The sequence below is a fragment of the Schistocerca cancellata genome, chromosome 1 (genome assembly GCF_023864275.1).
Source record: "Schistocerca cancellata isolate TAMUIC-IGC-003103 chromosome 1, iqSchCanc2.1, whole genome shotgun sequence".
Classification (NCBI taxonomy): Eukaryota; Metazoa; Arthropoda; class Insecta; order Orthoptera; family Acrididae; genus Schistocerca; species Schistocerca cancellata.
Window position 1 is genome coordinate 963,338,181 of NC_064626.1, and position 20,446 is coordinate 963,358,626.

Genomic DNA, 20,446 nt, shown 5'->3' on the forward strand with positions numbered 1-20,446 from the left:
CTACCTATTTTACCTGCAACTGAGCCTATGTGATCGTTCAATTTCATATCCCTACAAACTGTTACACCAAGGTATTTGTATGAGTCGATCAATTCCAATTGTAACTTGTATGTAATGTAATCATGAGATACCCCATTTTTTTCATTTTGTGGAGTGCATAATATTTCTGAACATTTAAAGCAAGTTGTTAATCTTTGTAACACTTTAAAATATTATCAAGAACCTGTTGAATATCTGTCAAAATCTCTATTATTTGAATTATAGCTTTATTTCACACTCATGGATATCATGTTAAGAAAATTACCAAGTAAAGAACAGCATAAACAGCATACAGACTGTATTATTTCTTCTAATTTCTTCTTATTTTTTACACTTAAATTATATTGGTACTGTTAAACAAAATCAATACCTTAGCACCAATTTTTGCTGTAGACTCCAGATAAATAGATGGCCTTCCCTTTGGGGTACTATTCATGATGATTGTTGAGAATATCTGTTTGCCAGACCAAAGAGGTATCGGTTTAATTATTGCTGGAGGCAGCAGCTTGATTTCTGATGCTATACGAGGAAATGCTTGATACACCATTTGACAATAATCCTCTCTTTTCCATGAAACCAAACAAACACCAAAAATAAATATGGTACATGAATTTTAACAATTGCAATGTTCACAATACAGATTTTAGCTATCTAAAATGAAATAATAGTACAGTAAATAGTCTGTAAAGCAAAATAACTAGAGAGATGAAAAACTACTTTTTCAATTGGACATGATAAAGATTATTGTAAGTAGGGACCTGAAAAATTTGCAATAAATGCAAAAACAGGTGTGAATTACATCTCAAAATGCAAAAACAGGAAATTAACTAACAAATGATACTTCACAGTGACTTGTAGCCAGATGAACTATTTTTATCAGCAATAGTTTATAATAGCTTTATTTTTCTGCACATAAATACCAAAAATTAACTCAGTTTTAGGTTACTGATATTGCAAATCATCTAGAAAAGGCCAATTTTTAAAGATAAAGTGCAAAAGAATATATCTGCAAAATACAAAGTGCACAACTGCAATAATGTATCAATACACTCAATGTTCCGGTGTCACACCAACTGTGTGCGATTGAGTGGTCTGCACAATATACATGTCAGGTAATGTAACGTAGGGCTCAACTGTGGAAACTAGCATTTTAGAACAAAGAAATCTGTATATTTGTCTGCAAGCTGAAGTTTAAAAGTTGGTGTAATCCAGACCTTTTCGATGTGGCAATTTTAGACAATGGGTGTTTTGAACTGTGGTTGCATCAAATACTGGTAGAGATCAGGCCAGAACTACCTTGTTTATGACACTGCCAACATAAGTAAGCACTGGGCGATAGGCATTAACAAATACTGTGCAGTGTGTAAGGCTTGCTGTTTTCTTATTTGAAGTGAGTGAAGAGAATAATCCTGGTCCACCATGGATTTTCATTAGCATCTTCAAAACACAGAAGGGATCATCAATCCCTATGACCATGTGTCAATTTCTGCTTTCACAGAAACAAAGAATATAAATGTAAGCTGGTTGCCCTCCAAGTGTGCTTGATTCCTCGCACCAATCCTCTCCTCTCTGACAATTAAAACTAACTTCATTTACACTCGCAGCCAACTGTCAGTTTATATTGTCCTTGATAAGCACTTAGAGCTACTGGGAAACAAAATCTGTTTACATGTTTAGACTTGCCAAAAGCCTTTTCCCAACAATGTGAATAGTGCTACTTTTGGTTCTACTTCTATGCTAAGTACCTTGTTGGTTCAATCTGTAGCTTTATCAAGTATCGGATATGCATGTCTATCAATAACCAAGAAATGTAAAAAATCAATATTCCTCTTAGTTTGTAATTATCGAATTGGGTGGAAAAAAATAAAACTATTGCTGAGAATATCTTGAATAAGAGGCACAAAATGGTGCTGCTTCTCAACAGAAACAATCATTTGCTGAAAACTTAAACAGAGCAAAAAAAAAGCATAAACCATTTTGGAGAAAAAAAGAAAAAACCAAGTTATTGCAAAAGCTGACATTATAATCAAAAAGTTTCCAAATCACCATTCCCCCCCCCCCCCCCCCCAAATTCAATTTCAAAGTGCTAAGGCTTCGTCTCCAGGCATATAACATGAAAATATTTTACATCTGTATGTCTAATCATTCATTCATGTATTTAAAAAAATTACATGTGAAATTTGCCAAGAACAGATGCAAATTTTGCCAAAAATAGATGCTATACTTTCACATACCTAATAATGAGTTTTGGTTGTTCTACTGTTATTTCCATGAATCACAAAACAGTTGCAAGAAACAATATAAAAATGTGTGTCAGGTATCTCAAAAGCTGTGCATGTAAGTACAATTTATAGGCAAATTATTTGCTGCAGCATTTTTCGTGATGAAAAACTTGGATAATACATATCTCCTTTGACTCCTAACAAATGTTAGCAAAAATTACAGTTACAAAAAACAACCATACCTGGTAAAAAATCTTCCTCTCAAGGATAATTTCACACCAGCAATAACATGGTCCTGTATCAATCCAGCCAATGGCGAGCCATCTTTAGGCACAAGATACTGATGAGGTACACTGGCTGCAGTGGATTTGAAAAGGCATGTAAATACAGGTAATATAACAATGTACAAAATGGCATCAGACTGCAAACACAATCAAAAGCTGACAGGCACAAGAGAGGAAGGGAGATGGTTAACTGGAATGGACTTTTTGGAGTAAGGCACGAACATTACCTTGGTCCCACAAGAAAGGTAAAAACACTTTATAGAGGGTCTGATTGAAATTAATAACCTATTATAACAAAGTATGAAATACTGTGTGTGGTCCACTCTCCACTACTGATTTGCACACACATTTATCAGCATCTGGCATACCTGTACATGTAATTAAGTGCAATAGTGAATTATGAGTGTACCCATTTTTAACAAGAGGAGTATTGATGATGATAACATCTTGTAGTTCCCAGACTGGAGCAAGCCTTTGAATCTAGTGCCACTTCTGCAGCTTACGTGTCAATTTCAGTGACTTTTATTCAAGAAACTTTCCATTTCTCCCTAGAAACTTAAGTGGCCCAGACGTGTCATAGGAGTTTTTTTAGTGAACAGTGACACCAGCAGAGATATCCAGGTGAGACCATGAGCTTGGCTCATGAGCAAAATAATATCTCACACAACGGATGTTCTGTTTAGGATATGGAAGAGAGGCAGTGTCCGTAGGCATTATCAGAATGCCATCTGGGCTTTCACCTGCCTGTAGGAAACAAGTTGGGTATATTGCCATTGTACACACACAATACTGCCCGAGAACGGAGAATTTACAAAATCCTTCTACACAGAATGACAGGTGAAAAGAGACCAACCAATGACAGATGAAGAGAAGATAAATACGACACAGTAATAGTATGAGTAGTAGCTCATTGTACTTTGGGATTCTATTTATAGCTGATCATACTGCGCAACTGCTCAGCTCTAGAGTGAACCACTATTCTGTTTGATACTTAAAGTACCAGCAATAAAACAGTATTTGAACACCTGTGCATAACACAGCAACAGTCCTAGGGACATGTGATGTGCTATGCACATTAGATTAGTGGGGTCTTCAAAGCAATTGTGGACCTGTAAGCAAGAGGTGTAACAGCATCACACACCAGATATGGACACATCAACAGTCAGTGCTGTCCAGTGTGGCTAACCCACAGGTGGGGCCCTTTCAGTGCCCAGTAAACCACACAGTCACTGCAATCCAGCATTCTTTGATGGTGAAGTTGCTGCCAGCTGTAACTTCATTATGCATCATGTTCAGCACACCACTCATCACTCAGACCTAATTGCACTGACTGTTACAAGAGTTTCTTTGATACAGTATAATAATTTTTCCAACATTGTAATCCATTTTGCCCCCATTTCTTTTGAAACTCTGGCACCTGTGTAAATGTAAATTCCATCAAATTTTATGATAATTTTCAGGAGTTTTGCATAGTTGATTGTGTCATTTTCTTGGTGTTCACAACCCCCCCCCCCCCCCCCCACACACACACACACACGCACACATTATCTTCCAAATATGGAGGCTACTTTTAAATAATACAAAGGGGTGTTCAAAAAGGTTTGCACAGTCGTCTATGATTTTTTTATTTTTTGCAGGAGAAGAATGAACTTTTTTGTGAACATACTTGGAACATTTAGCTGTAGGTTGGTATATAAAAATATTTTCTTTTATTTACAGGTGATCCATAGTGGACCATGAAGCAGATGTCAGGTTGCAACAATGGTTGTGATGGAGTTCCCTCTTCAAGGACTGGTGATGACTCTGCCACATCGATTCACAGGAAGTTGTTCCCTATTTAGGGGAAGGACACAGTGGATCGCAGCAGTATCCAGCCAGTGGCTGCAGAGGTTGAAGAGGTTTAAAGAGGGTGATTCTCTCTACTGGACAATCCACGATGTGGTAGACCATCGATGGCAGTGAGTGATGTGAATAAAGAGACCACTGATCAAATCATCCCAATGACAGATGTGTGACGACATGCCATAATCAGACCACTTGCCATCAAGACCCACAGACCACAGCTTCAGGGTCAGCTCATCCAGAGTACACCATGACAATGCCAAAACCCCATACAGCCCTTATGACGCAGGAGAAAATCAGGAAAATGGGTGGAAAATTGTTCTCATCCTCCCAACAGTCCAGACATTGCTCTGATTTTTACATCCTTGGTCATCTGAAGGCCCACCTGCGCGGTAAAACATTTGATAGTGAGAAAGACCTTATTTGCTATGTCAAGCGATGGTATAAAAGTCAGTCCCAGAATTTTACCGAAGTGCATTTACATCATGGAAAGAACACTGGGCCAGATGTGTCACAGATGATGGAAGCTACATTGAGTAGGCTCAATGTATAGCTAAATGTTCCAAGTATGTTTCACAAAAAATTTCATTCTCCTCCTGCAAAAAATAAAAAAAAATTAGAGACAACTGTGCAAAAACTTTTTGAACACCCTTTGTAATTCTTCCCATAGACATTTTTGTGAAATTATTAATGTTTTATGAGCATACAACTTATATGGCTTTGCAAATAAGAATAAAAGTAATTAATAATACAAGTGGTGCTAATGGAAGAAAATGAGAAAGATTTAAACTACTATAGGCAATGGGCTTGTTACAGTGAGAGCACAAGCTCAGATTGGAGAAAGGTGGGACCAATGAAAGGTGGGACCAATAAATCAGAAGTAACCTTTCCAAATACATATTTATAGTATGTGATTACAATGCTTTTTAAAACCCACTTCTTAGCTGAATAAATTATTAATGACCAATGATGTGTTACAAATAGATATAATTGAACTATTTCCATAAGCATGGTCTTGTATGTGCTACTTAAAGGAGCAGAAGAATGTTGCAAGGTTAAAAAAGTTGGGTAATAAAATTTTACATACCTAAATTGTAGGCTTCACTGCGAGCTAGTTCATTTTGTGGAAAATGTGCATTCATTTCATCACCATCAAAGTCAGCGTTGTAGGCCTTACAATTACTGTAATGTAATCTAAATGTTTTTTCCCTCTTCAAAACACGGGCTTTATGTGCCATTATACTAGGCCTGTGCAATGTTGGTTGACGGTTCATGAGAAGAATGTCACCATTGTGCAGATGCCTGTGCACCTGTGAAATCACGTATCTATATATAGGAAGTGCAATTTCAAAAAAGAACTGTCTAAAAACATACAAGTGGGTGTATAGATCTCTTGTTCTGATACTTCTGGCTTTCAAACTGCCATACCAACGAGAATCAAACAATGAAAAATCCAGGATGAAATGTAACAATATTATGAAAAGTAGCAACTATCCTTTTCATAATACTGATACCTATGGAAATGTTACAAATGTATACATTCTCTATTGGATACTGTCATGTACGCAAGCATTTTTCATGCTATTGTGTTAACCACTTTCGTTAAAAATTCAGATTGTATCTGATATCTTATTCTTAACTTTAGACCCAGTCCAAAACTCTACAATCTAGTAATGGGCCTGAGGATAGGGGCCTGGCCATTCCAGCTCCTGATCACTCTCTGCCTCAGTGGCAGGCAGGCAGGCAGGCAGGCAGGCAGGTAATGACCAAAGATACCCCCATCTCCATGACATTTATGATAACATAGACAATAATTCTGAATGGCTGGAAGAAGAACGCAAGCTAGCCAATTGGGGATATGGCCACATCCAGAGAAAGAACTCTGGAGATTGTGAAAATATTGTGGTAGTGGACACTTGGGCTGAGACAGCATCAGTGATACTTTCTAGTGGGCATCTGAGCCTGACAACCAGTACTGCCAGGATATCCACCCACGGCCTTCATACTACTATGAGATGCTGCTAACTAACAACAGTGCATCATCAGATTTGCCGACAACAGGACAATCATGGCCCAGTAAAATGCACTACAGCTCTCTCTCTCTCTCTCTCTCTCTCTCTCTCTCACACACACACACACACACACACACACACACACACACACACCTAAGTACGCCTGCCAGTTCCGTTTGTCTAATTGCAAACGCAAATTAAACACCATGGTAATGCCCCTGAGTACTTTGCACTTGATTAATGGCAAATTATTGATTAAGGGCAAATTATTATTTCCTTTCTCCTGACTAAAAGTAATTTGCAAATTGTATTTAAATAACAGCAGCACAAAGGCTTTATTAGTTCTTAAAATATTTATGACTGATCTCTCTACATTCTTGCAGCTGTCTTTCCTAACCCATTTATATAATTTAAAATTGCCAAAGGAAAATTAGGGGCAAAAAACTCATGCAGTAGAAATTTTTTTACTGTTGAAGGTGGAAGAGTGTAATGAACAAGAGAATAAAAATGCTGACCGGTGGCATGTGAGCATGAGGGTAACGGGGCATTTAAGGTCATTTTTTAAATATATTTAGAATCTCAAAAACTGCAGCTTGTGGTGATGGTTTCCCAGTACAAAATTAAACTACGTCAAATTTCCTGCAAGAAAGATAATATTTTTTTCTCTACAACTAATAGTTTCTGCATTACATGGGATGAAAAAATTGCAGACTATTAAAAACAGTGTTTCAATGGTTTGAAAATAGCGTTTTTTGTTAAGTGAAATGCTTAGGAACACACCTATGTCAGGAAAACTGTATTAAGGGATGTATTTTGACCTAGGAGTGTAATAGGGTGGAAAGAGGATTGGGGGATGGATGTTAGAAGTGTGAGGGAAAGTATGTTGCTGGATTGTAATCACGCACTTCCCTCCTCCATACGTCTACAAACTCTCTACTACATTACATCACAAAAAGCAACTACAGAGTGTTTTGCAAAATTATACCAACACTTCACTTCAGCACTCGCCTTATGAATCACTGTCAATGCAGTGTGCACACATGCCCAGGGGTGTTTATTTTCCACAGGGTCTTTAACACTACATGGAATACACATACAAATTACTAAAAACAGTAATGCAAGGAATGCCGAAGGGCAGAATCTAAATAAATCTCTGCACATTGCTAGAGAAGAATTTGGTTGTTGTTATTCTGTATGGCAACTGTAGCATTCTTGCTGGAAAGCAACTTCCCCACCACAAGTGCTACTTGCTTTTCAGTTTACAGACAGACCATACCTCCCCGGCAAATCCTGTCCATTTCTCTCATGTGAGTTAACAAAATAGCTTTACTGAGCATGTTTTTATACAGTGGAGTTATTTTCAGTTTATTGAGTATTTATCGGCAACTTTGAGTTGTTATGTAAAAAAAGCTCCAAAGCTGAAGCTGTCAATTGTCTAACATACCGAATAGCTTGTCCCAGCGTAATATGCCGGTAACATATATTCGACATTGTTGATTTCATTGACTAAACTATCAGCAGCTGTAAAACTTTTCGCAGCATAAGGAATAACAACTACTTCCATTCAGTCACAGCTCTCTCAATATCTGAAGAGACTCGGATGCTTAAACTTGGCCCTTCTGCGACAGAAGTAGGTTACCTACTTGTAATGGAACTTCAGATATTTCAACTTAAGTCAGGTAATGCATTACAGAAGACTACCACTCTAGATTTGAAAATGATCAGTGCCTTTCCATCAAACATACTCACACCCATCTTAGAAGATGTACTATGAATGTGTGGTAAGTGGCTCCACTCAGTGCAGCCCACCCTGCAAGTGGCAGCAATTCCTGAACTGAACATATTTATGCAGTCCACAAGTAACACAATTAATGGTGAGAGAAGTGCAGTAATTTTCTGGCCACTCATTAATTCACCACTAAGTGACTACAACACAATTATGCAGCTTCATAATATGCTGTCAATGACAGACAGCAGCAGCAAGGTGCAACATTTACCAATCCAATCTCCTTCCCATGAACACTAAATGACACTGACTACAGAAAGTTGATAACAAACTAAAACTGCATGCCTCACCTTTGGAGACAACTTGGCCATATTTGCAAATTATGAAGTCGTAACAATCAGACAGATTGGAACCCTCAAAGAATAGACTGAAAAAGTTATCTTAAATTTCCTTACAAGAAAATGCAGTTCATATATTCAAAACTCAACATCCAAAAATTGTGCACAGTGTAATGTCAAGTGAAGAGTGACTCACACTTCAAGGACTTACGCGAGATACTTGAACGTACTGGACGGTGGGGGGGGGAGGGGGGAGGGGCGAGATGTTTGGGGAGAGGTGGATGGAAGGGTGGCAACAGCGTAGAAAATTCACCTACAGAAACGCAAGGTAAACAGTGGAAGAACTCATGTCTACAACAAAGAATGTCTCTCACCATATACAAAAAAGCAGGCACACTAAAATTATTGAACAAGAACACTTGTATGCCAGCAAAACTCTCACACTTCACGTAAAAAGTGACATGGAAAACATCCAGAAACAGGAATGCAAAATTCTAAGGAAGGTTTTCAGCCCAAACAGAAGATGGCTACAGACTAAAATCCCAGAAAACAACAGAAAATTTACCCAATCTCACAGCAGATTATATATATAAAACACACCTAGATTAAAACATTATGAATACATCCACAGACACTCAGCAACAAGACTTACCCAAAATACTTAACATACATGGAACTATTTGGAACAATACCCAGGATTCAGCAAGTCAGAAAACATCTAAAAAAAGCACAAATTAATTCCCAATAAGGTTCACATACAAACAAATACAGAAAAAAGTTAAAAGATGAGTAGTGCACTTGGAGAACAAAACTTTGAAGATAACAAGAACAAAAAGAGAATTCTTGGAGAAAAAAATGACAGCTGCATGGAAGCGAAGAAAAATTAATTATGTCCCTTTGCACAATCTAGTAGGTTCCAACTGCATATATCTGAACATGGTGATTCTGCTTCAAAATGAAAGTTGAAAGTACAGATAAATTACAATATCAGGTTGTACTGGAAGAGTGTCTGCAGGGCAGATAGTTTAGAATGACAGCCTATGGAAAACGTTATATGCAGCCAATACGCAGAAATTGAAAAATGATATAAAATATGTTAAACAGTGATGGTGTTACAGAATGGACTAAGAAGTGACAACATACTCTGCATTGGTTTAAATGGATCTGATAATATGGTTCCCCAAAATGTGTCATGAGATGATAAATAAAATGTTTTGATGATTAACATGAGTGTTTCACCGAATAGTGCCAATAAGGTCATATATCTCTCGACAAGCTTTTTGTTTACCGTGATAAAATCATGAAATGACAAAATGTATAAGATAGTTTAGAACCAAGACAATTTCAAATACTTATAAAAGTATATTGTGTTTATCATGTCATGAAATGCCTTGAACAGATCAAAGAATACTCACGTATTTTACACCTTTGAATGAGCCAGATTTTTCAACCGGTGTTAGCAGACGTTTTGCTATATTTTCACGTTGTGCTGCATCTTGAGCACTGATTCTGCTTATGGAGCCATCCTCATGTTCTACAGAAACAGCACTAGAAAGAATGGTTATTTAATTAGTAAAAGCTATAGATTGTGGGAGTCACAGTTTACATTACATGCAAAAAATGGGAAAAGGGGAAAAGGACTGAACTGAGCAATTTCAGGAGGCTTACAATAATTACACATCAAGAAAATTTACTGTTAGCATTCTTATTTATTAAAACAGACTTTACAAACCTAAATTTCATAATTTTCAATGTTTCATATCTTCACACAGCTTTGCTTTGTTACACTTAAAAACTTGTTTTATGCCATATTACTTGTGAACATCACACTGCACATTTTGTGACTGAGTAAATTCTTGTACTCGAGCTGAAGATTGTAACATAAGTGCTGTTTCATACTGTTTTCTTTGTCTGAAGAGGTAGATTTCTTCCTTATCACACAATGAGTGTTCTCTACACTGCAACCTGGACTTTTTAAGAAACATGCCAATATTTCTGTGGACTTGCACATTAAATCTGAGTGTCTTGCATCTTACGACTAACCCAATCAGTGTTAGTGTGTTAGCAAACTGAATTTGGTACCCCTTTACAGTAACGCACAAGACTGGTGCCCCCATTAAAAGAAGGAAAAAATATCCCTTATTGCACAATACCAAACTAGACTACTTCTATCAACCAGCTGCTTGAAGCCAAGCCCTGAAATGAAAACCATGCTACTATCAATCCTCGTCACATTTCTCAAAATAATGATATCGCCATGAGAAAAATAATAGAATGGGGATAGTCAGAACAAAGAAAACAATTAGTCTTCGCTTGGAGGAAAAAAAAAAAAAAATACCACAATGTTATGAAAACTAAGGATTTACATTTCAGATAGCAGAAGGACAGATGATTTTATACAGATAAGAGACAATCTCTGATGGTAGAGAGCACCAGGGAGACTAAAAGAGAACAAAAATTCTGGTCACAACCATCAACGCAGAGAACTAATGGAAAGGTAGACAACAAAAGTTCAAGGGTACAAAAGAAAGCGAATTACAGTGGGCCTTTCTTTGATGTAAAATCATTATGGGTGAAAGTGAAAAAAGATCAATGGTAGTTACAGGAAGAAATAGGAACTTCTAATGTGATCCAGTTTTAATAACACGGATGTGAGGAAATGTGATGGGACATATGCATCAAAGATGAAATTTAATATAATGGAGAAACTACACTACACTGCATACGATTTGCATGTGATATTTCTTTAATAGCTGATTCAGAATGTTCGAGGACTATAAGATGATCTGAAACAGTGTAAATTAATGCTAAAAAACAAATGAAACAATCCTGGTAGATATAAGCAAGGATGATCAGCAAATCGTACTCTGACGATCCAAAACTGATAAAAAAGAAACATACTATTGCTACATGAACTTGATTATTTTAAAACAAATCTCCAGGAATTACAAAGAGGATAGCTCTCGATAAACATCCTCTTCAGGCTGAAAGAAGACTCAAAAATGAGCAAATACAACAGTATCAAGCTACGGAAGGCCTTTGTTACATTTCTTGTCTTGAGTGTGCTACTACTTACAAGTCAGAGGTGCATGATGAGTAACAAAGATAAGACGCCAGATAGAAGAGGGCAAAATGTGGATAGAGAGGAAAATACATCATTATGTCTTAAAAGAAAAAAGGGCAACTTTTCAAACAAATAGATGGTAGTGAGATAAAACTTCTGTATCACATTCACATAACAAATGCGTAATTGTGGTACTGGAAAGTCATTGGTGGACTATAAATTAAAGAGTAAAAATAACAACTAACTGAATAGTTTGTGGTGAGAGGACGAGTCAGCAATAAGCACATAAACATGACAGAATACTACTGGTTTTTGGATGAATTCATCTTTTGAGTTGTAAAGCACGCACACACACACACACACACACACACACACACACACACACACACACACTTGCACACGCACGGCCATACTGTCCTCACTGACCATATTGTGCCAATTCGTGCCAGCAGCATAGTAGCTTGACTAGGTGAATGCATGTCGGGTTAAGTAGATGGGTGGGGTGGGGTGGGGTGGGGTGGGGTGGGGTGGGGTGGGGTTGGGTTGGGTTGGGTTGGAGTGGGTCAGGTCGGGTGGGGTGGCGTGGGGTGGGGTGGGGGGAGGTGGAGGTGGAGGGGGTGAGGGAGATGGGGGGGGGGCTGGGAGAAAGGAGGTGCGAGTGGGATGGAGAGTTGAGGGAAGGTGGCTGACAGCTACAAGGGAAAGGCAGCAGATGCACAGGATGCAGGTGAGCCAGTAATGGTCACAAGTGGGGGAGTTGTGTGCAACACACAGGGACAAAGAGGTATGAATTAGAAATGTGCATCAAACAGAGAAAAAGGCAACTGTGGAGAGGAGGGTGTGAGTACAGGATCAGTGAAGCTAGGATCAAGAGACAGGGGATACCTTTGACAGGCACTAGCAGAGACTGAGGCTAGGAGGATTAGGGGCTTGAAGGATATGGTGCAGGAGATTTCCACAACCACCTGTGACACAACCACCTCCACATCTGCTGAGAAGAGTGGTAACATAGGTAGATCAGGATCTGGGAAAGATGGGCGGAAGGCTGGATAATCAGGCATTGTGTTAGACATCACATGAATGCAAAAGGAATCTGGGAGGGGTTTCCAGAACTGAGTGAAGATAAATGGGCATCTGTATGCAACACAATGTGACTTTCTTGTTTCTGCTGGGCCCTTGTAAGTCTACTTCAGAAACATTCTCAACTAAGCGTAGGACCACAGACACTGCCAATGGACATTTCATGACATGTGAATGCTCTGGCAGTCGATCACTAGGATTATGAAAGTCCTGTCCATGAGGAAGGGGGCAAAGGGGAGGGGGGGGGGTTGCTTGGATCTTATTCTAATACTTCAAAGACTTCTACAGCTATAATGTACAAATATATTAATAATATAGCTATTGAGCTTTTTTTGGAGATTTGTATTGAGTGTCTGGGTACAGATTTTAATTATCTTTGAGCCACATTTAATGTAACACATTCACTTTTACCACTCTGGTTATTAGGTATTACTATGGCTTATGGCTTAGTTACTATGTTACTTACTTACTTACTTACTATGGCTTAGTGCAAGAACAACTGATGTCAAAAACATCTTTTTTGTGGGACTCAAGTGTTGAAATTTATAGAAAAGTTTCAATGCTGTTAATACTTTATTCTGCAGTTTCATATTTGGCATTAATAAATATGAGTATCAATGCTATTATTTGTGGTGTCTAAAAGTTCTCTAGCACTTTTATAATTTTTCTGACACTGGAAAGTTTTTGTATTGAGTTAGTTTCAGTAACTTTTGGACATTGGTGTTTTTTGACATTCTTTAATTACACTTTTGGCAACACAGTAAATCGGGAACTTGTATTAATACAAATTTTTGCATTTATACATTTTGCACTTATCCCCATACATTCATACAAGAAGAAGCAATATTAGATAATTCTGCATGTCACAATATTTGAAAGTTGTCTCTATATGGAATTGTCATGGTGTGTATCAGTACATAGTAAAGGAAGACGAAACAACTCTTTCAAACTCAAATAAAATGTAATTTTCACACTGTAACATTATCCATCATTCATAAGGATGCTATGCAGCTCCTGGACAGCTTTGATAACAGGTTCTGGCACAATGCCGTATTTTGGAGGTCTTTGACTCTTTGACCTTTACTACAAACAATCATATAGGTGTTATGCAAATGGGCTGCAAATCATGAGTCACTGAATGTTTGCCTCTTCTTGTTATATTTAACATCTTGGACAGAAGCAAAATGTATAGTATACATTCTCAGATGTATTACACCTGTATTGTTTTATGTAATGAAAATCCTTTGTTTTCTATGTGCATAACATCAACAAAGTAGTTCACTGAGATTAAGCAAACTGTTCTGCTCATGTTAGACTAAATTTATTGGTAGAATGGACTCAGCATCCACATGGATGTGACAAGTTTCAAGGAACTTATGATTAATAACCTCTAACTTTCTGTTATGGTATTTTTCCGCATGAAATGTATTCATGAACATGGCTGAGAAATTAATATTCCTGTTGTCGCAATTCCAGGAGTCACTACACATTCAGACTACTTCAACTTCTTCACAAAACCATAAAATAACTTTCCTCCATGGCCAGCAACAGTTCATCCTACATATAATACCGAGCAGATTTGTGCTTTCTGGTTACAGAGTACACAGTTAAATGAAGAGTCCACAGTGATCGTTTGTAGAAAGCCTTCGCAGTGTATAGAAGGGGAGTTGGGGAACAAATCTGCAGTAAATGAATGCTTTGATTTTGCCTAATTTTCTCTTCATTTATTTTCTTCTGCTCATAGCCAGATTTAAATTAACTTCCTTTTCTTCTTGTATTATAGTTTGGTTGTTCTAGCAAGGAAAAACATGGACGGTCTCTCAGCAATATATACACTGGATGTTATTGCATGAAATACTTCCTTGATTACGATAGGACATTAGTTTCCCGAAAGCCATGTACTATTATTCATGTCGAAGTTTGTTTATTCTAACATACAAACCTTGGTAACTTTTATAGCCATTTATGTAATGTATCTCAAATTAATGAAAAACTGACATTGGTTTTCCTAGCATTTAGCCACAGATTTATGCTTCACTTTAGAGCGTATAATTTTACTTGTTTTTAGCAATGTGAAAAGAAGGAAGAGAAGAGGAGAGAAAGAGAGAGACAGAGAGAGAGAGAGAGAGAGAGAGAGAGAGAGAGAGAGAGAGAGAGAGAGAGAGGATGGGGGGTAAACTATTATACCAGTACATAGGCATATGTATATAATTAAATTTGTAATTATCAAAAATAATACAATATAAATTAGATAACTGTGTTAATGTTTCCAACATACATCACAGTTTTATTGTAAACAATGTTTTATAACTAATACAGGTTGACAGCCACATATTACCCAGGATGTACAGCAGGTCCTCTTGTAACAAGCATCCGTAAATGATTGGCATTCCATGCTGTTACTGGTACTGGATATGTCAATGTCATAGCAAACCTTTCAGGAACACCAATTTCATCTACATCTAAATTAGGATCTGGAGTAATTACAGAACGAGCTGCGAAATTGACTCTCTTGCCCATCATATGCATTCGTATAATGCCTTCTTTCTTCTCAATGATCTGCAAGAAAACAAAATCTAAAATGTCTACAGCTACCAGAAGCTATACAGAGTATTTAATAAAGCCAATAACTATCAGGCCAAGAACATGATATAAATATGGAATGTGTTAATGACATCCCTACTTTAATGAACACAGTATTTGTCTATATCTTTACAACAATCTACAAGCTGAAATAAATGTATGTATTTTGTTTGTTGTATTTCTACTTATGCAGACCATGCATAATTTTAACTGAGTGGGATGGTAAAGTGGAAATAGTGAACTTGAGTTCCCAACCAACACAAAAATCCTGATTTATAAATCGTTATTCTGCTTTTGCTGTCTTCTTAATTTATACAAGCTGGATTGCAAAACAGTTATTTGCATTGAAAGAAATCCAGTTTCTTCCATACTCCTTACGGCCTGAGAAAAAGGTTAATTAGCTTCCCCCTCTAATCCCAAAATGGTAAAAAATCTACACATTATACAACACAATGTAGCAGAATAATGAGATACATATACTGAGATACACTAAAGTAAACGAATAGCAACTGTCGTGCAAGACTTTTTTCCCCTTAAATACTGAAGAGCTCAAAATACAACATTTTTATAAAACATCAGAACTACTCATCAGTGTAAAAGATTGCATTCTCCTATGCTTAAAAATAATATGAACTGCAAAACCGTGCATATTGTTGTGATAAGAAAACTGCAAAGTCTATGCAGTATGGTTTGCTTTTCATTGAATTAAGCAACAGAATATCCAGGATGGAATAATGACAATAATATGAAAAGGTTAAGATTGATATTCACCATACAGAGGAGATGTTGAGTTGCACACAGTCACAACAAAAAGACTGCTATACTTTTAAGCTTTTGGCCAAAAGGCCTTCTTCTAAAGTATGAAGGGGACACACATTTACACAAGCACAACTCGCACACAATACTGTCTCTGGCCACTGAGAGCAGGCATACTTTCCACAATTTTATACAATTAAATTACACTGGAAAAATGGCTATTTAGTAAGAGGCACATGGGAAGAGTGTATACAGGGGGGGAAAATGCTAGTTTTTGAAATGAAAGGAGTCTTTATCTGGCAAGAGAAAACTGATGGCAGAAATGAGACTACTCAGGACAGTCATCAAAGATTCGCTCTTTCATGGAACACAAAGTGTAGCAGATACCAAATAAAAAAAATAATAAAATTCTTGCAACACACGAGATATGAGAAGTCAAAAGTGGTATTTTTGTTTCATTCATATTGGTATTTTCATTCTCTATTTCCCTATTTCCGGCATTTGACCTGTCCTCTATCCCCAACACCATCTCAACTGTAAGGGAATAAGTAAGTTCAACTGTTGACGAATCACTGAAACGAAATAAGCGACATTACTTCTTACTGGTGTTTTTCAGGAAATGAGGATGCTACGGTCTGTGTTCAAAATTAGAGTTTGTAAGTTTTGAGCCCTGAAGAGATTTAGTCGTTTAAACTGGAAAAAGGCAAAAGTTCCAGGAAACATTCTTTATTGACTATTGATAACTGCAAATAATTTCATTTCAATGAGAAACTGAGCATCTCAGAAATTATGGTACGGAAGACTTAGTGAGGAAGCAATTACAGCCAATCAAATGCAAAACCACTTGAACACAGTTTCAATATTATAGTACGTGCGAGGATGGTGTAAGCTAGCGAATGACTATTATTATGCTGAACTTGCTTAAAGCACTGAAATTAGGACTATGATAATAACAACCAGATCATATTTGACTGTGTACATATGTATAATTAATGATAAGCCACCATCAAAAAAAGCTTACTGTAGCAAAATCAAATTACAAACTGTGAGCTAGTTTGAACTGCGGGGGAGGGGGGGGGGGGGGGGCGATTGGGGAAAGAAAAGAGGGGGTCAAGAGAGAGAAGAGATGGTAATTGTGTGTATAATTAAAAAGTTTAACATATAAGAGAAATTGTGAACAAAAACCTCAAGAAATATATTACCATAAACAACATATTAAGCAAGTTCAACATCATAATGTTCATTCACTAATGCGCATCATCCTCGCACAGACTACTAATGCCCTCTCTCACTGGAAGTTTTCCTGTCACTTATGTCCATCTGAAGATGACGTTTTTATAAATGTTGAAACCACAGTCAAGGGGTTCTTCCTGAAGATTTTGCCCTATGGCTACTGCTCCAGCCATATAAAAAGTTTTAAAGGGAAGAGTAGTGCAAGTGGTTATTAAACTATATGAGATGCCAAATACAGACTTCTAATACAAAATGAAGAAAATGAATTTAAAAAAATCCATTTTTTGTGAAGACATACTGCATACTGGCAGCAAGAAGTCAACATGCAATCCCCCTACCTCATGAACCAAGTAATTACCTACATTACACAGACAAAGCATCAGCACAAATCTCCATTGACCTTCTGGTACTCAGACAAAGGTACACAGCTCATTTTTCTTCACTGAAAGAAACTGTAACTGTCAATTGATTTGTGTACATTTCGGGAAAATCATTGCCATAAAAATAAAGGTATAAAAATTAACTTCACATCTGATAACGTTCCCCAGCTTCCCAGGACTTCAACAGTGCTTATAAACTATTAAAACAAAATTTTTGTAGCACCAATAAGCTCTTTATGTACAGGGCTATTACAAATGATTGAAGCGATTTCATAAATTCACTGTAGCTCCATTCATTGACATATGGTCACGACACACTACAGATACGTAGAAAAACTCAAAGTTTTGTTCGGCTGAAGCCGCACTTCAGGTTTCTGCCGCCAGAGCGCTCGAGAGCGACAGGAACCGAGAAAGCGTATGTCGTGCTTGAAATGCACTCACATCAGTCAGTCATAACAGTGCAACAACACTTCAGGACGAAGTTCAACAAAGATCCACCAACTGCTAACTCCATTCGGCGATGGTACACGCAGGTTAAAGCTTCTGGATGCCTCTGTAAGGGGAAATCAACGGGTCGGCCTGCAGTGAGCGAAGAAATGGTTGAACGCGTGCGGGCAAGTTTCACGCGTAGCCCGCGGAAGTCGATGAATAAAGCAAGCAGGGAGCTAAACGTACCACAGCCAACGGTTTGGAAAATCTTACGGAAAAGGCTAAAGCAGAAGCCTTACCGTTTACAATTGCTGCAAGCCCTGACACCCGATGACAAAGTCAAACGCTTTGAATTTTCGGCGCGGTTGCAACAGCTCATGGAAGAGCATACGTTCAGTGCGAAACTTGTTTTCAGTGATGAAGCAACATTTTTTCTTAATGGTGAAGTGAACAGACACAATGTACGAATCTGGGCGGTAGAGAATCCTCACGCATTCGTGCAGCAAATTTGCAATTCACCAAAAGTTAACGTGTTTTGTGCAATCTCACGGTTTAAAGTTTACAGCCTCTTTTTTTTCTGCGAAGAAAACGTTACAGGACACGTGTATCTGGACATGCTGGAAAATTGGCTCATGCCAGAACTGGAGACCGACAGCGCCGACTTCATCTTTCAACAGGATGGTGCTCCACCGCACTTCCATCATGATGTTCGCCATTTCTTAAACAGAAGATTGGAAAACCGATGGATCGGTCGTGGTGGAGATCATGATCAGCAATTCATATCATGGCCTCCACGCTCTCCCGACTTAACCCCATGCGACTTCTTTCTGTGGGGTTATGTGAAAGATTCAGTGTTTAAACCTCCTCTATCAAGAAACGTGCCAGAACTGCCAGCTTGCATCAACGATGCTTTCAAACTCATTGATGGGGACATGCTACGCCGAGTGTGGGAGGAACTTGATTATCGGCTTGATGTCTGCCGAATCACTAAAGGGGCACATATCGAACATTTGTGAATGCCTAAAAAAACTTTGAGTTTTTGTATGTGTGTGCAAAGCATTGTGAAAATATCTCAAATAATAAAGTTATTGTAGAGCTGTGAAATTGCTTCAATAATTTGTAATAACCCTGTATACAATATACATTTGAAACTAGTTTTAGCCACAATACCATTTTCTAGTCGCTGTAATTTTCATTATACTTAATAATATGAACAGCCCATTGCTGTTACATACTATATTGGGATCAACAGTCATTATACACTTCCACATTGCACCTGTGCAATTTTTACTACAATCACACTTTAAAAAATCACTTCTCATCTATATTCTGATATTTACTATCATAATGTTGCTTATTAGAGCTCCAATAATTTTTTTTTAAATATAATGTCTACAAAAATATTCTTATAACCTACGTTTCTCCGCAACAGCACATTGAACATGCTGCAGACAAAAGAAATTCATAGAATGATTCCCATGTCTACCTGTCAGCAACCCTGTCATCCTGATATTTTAGGATGAATATTAGTTTCTTGAAGTAAAAGTTATTCACAGTACCTGCTTTAGTCCAATAAGATTCTTCTCTGTAGAACGAGCAAGATCCGAATCAACCAATTCATCTACGTGTTGCTGAAGAGTTTTCCAGGCATTATGGAGCTTTTCACTGTCAGTATTTCCTTCCAGTTCTTGTACTAACGCCTTTGCAGAAAAAGTAATATTTTTTGCTTACTGTCTTACAAAATTTAACGTCAGGATATCATCACTTTATGCAAAACATACCTTTCCATCTTCAGGCAGATCATTGGTATTTCCACTTAGTTTTAATTTTATGATGTATTTTAAGATTACGCAGTCTTGTAAAATACGTTTGTAGGATTGAGACTGAGGGTGTTCGACTTTTCTTCCGTCAACAATATTCACCTGTGAACAGGACCTATATCATATCTGCTGAAGCAGCATTCCTACAGCTCCACAAGTTAAACACAATACCACATAATACACACATGAAACACAATAGCACATATGGTAAGAAGTAAGATGCGCAGAATGTTAAAAAACAAGACAGTATGATACTACTTACTTAATATTTGGGAAATATCTCCTACAGGAACTTGATCACTCAACCATACAAAAAAGAACCGATACGAAGATTAAACGACAAGCAACCCTCCCCAACTCTTAAAGAGAACTAGCAAGTACTGCATGTTACAACATATGAAATTAACAAAAACAAATGTCAGTAACTAAACTTATTTAAATTAATGAACTTGGAGAGATTTATCATCCTAACTGCCTACTTATAAGCGTACAAGTAAAAATTACAGAGCAAATGATGACAATCATATACAAACATGCACTAGGAATAGCAGACGGGTGAAGTACGAAATCAAGAACATACTGCGTATGCTGCAAACTTTGACATTTCAATATTAAAAAGAACATACCTTAGCAAGCCA

The 20,446-nt window shown here is 37.5% G+C and overlaps 1 protein-coding gene across 1 annotated transcript in view; it reads right to left on the bottom strand.

Annotated features, from left to right (window-relative positions):
- LOC126088396 (DNA-directed RNA polymerase I subunit RPA1) overlaps positions 1-20,446 on the bottom strand; it is a 326,390-nt gene that overhangs the window by 201,547 nt on the left and 104,397 nt on the right. The window contains exons 8-14 of the mRNA XM_049906539.1: positions 19,770-19,910; positions 19,548-19,688; positions 14,946-15,166; positions 9,879-10,011; positions 5,475-5,697; positions 2,504-2,618; positions 410-602 (exon numbers count right to left, since the gene is read on the bottom strand). Coding sequence (XP_049762496.1) covers positions 410-602; positions 2,504-2,618; positions 5,475-5,697; positions 9,879-10,011; positions 14,946-15,166; positions 19,548-19,688; positions 19,770-19,910 — 1,167 coding nt within the window. The remainder of the gene's footprint in view (positions 1-409; positions 603-2,503; positions 2,619-5,474; positions 5,698-9,878; positions 10,012-14,945; positions 15,167-19,547; positions 19,689-19,769; positions 19,911-20,446) is intronic.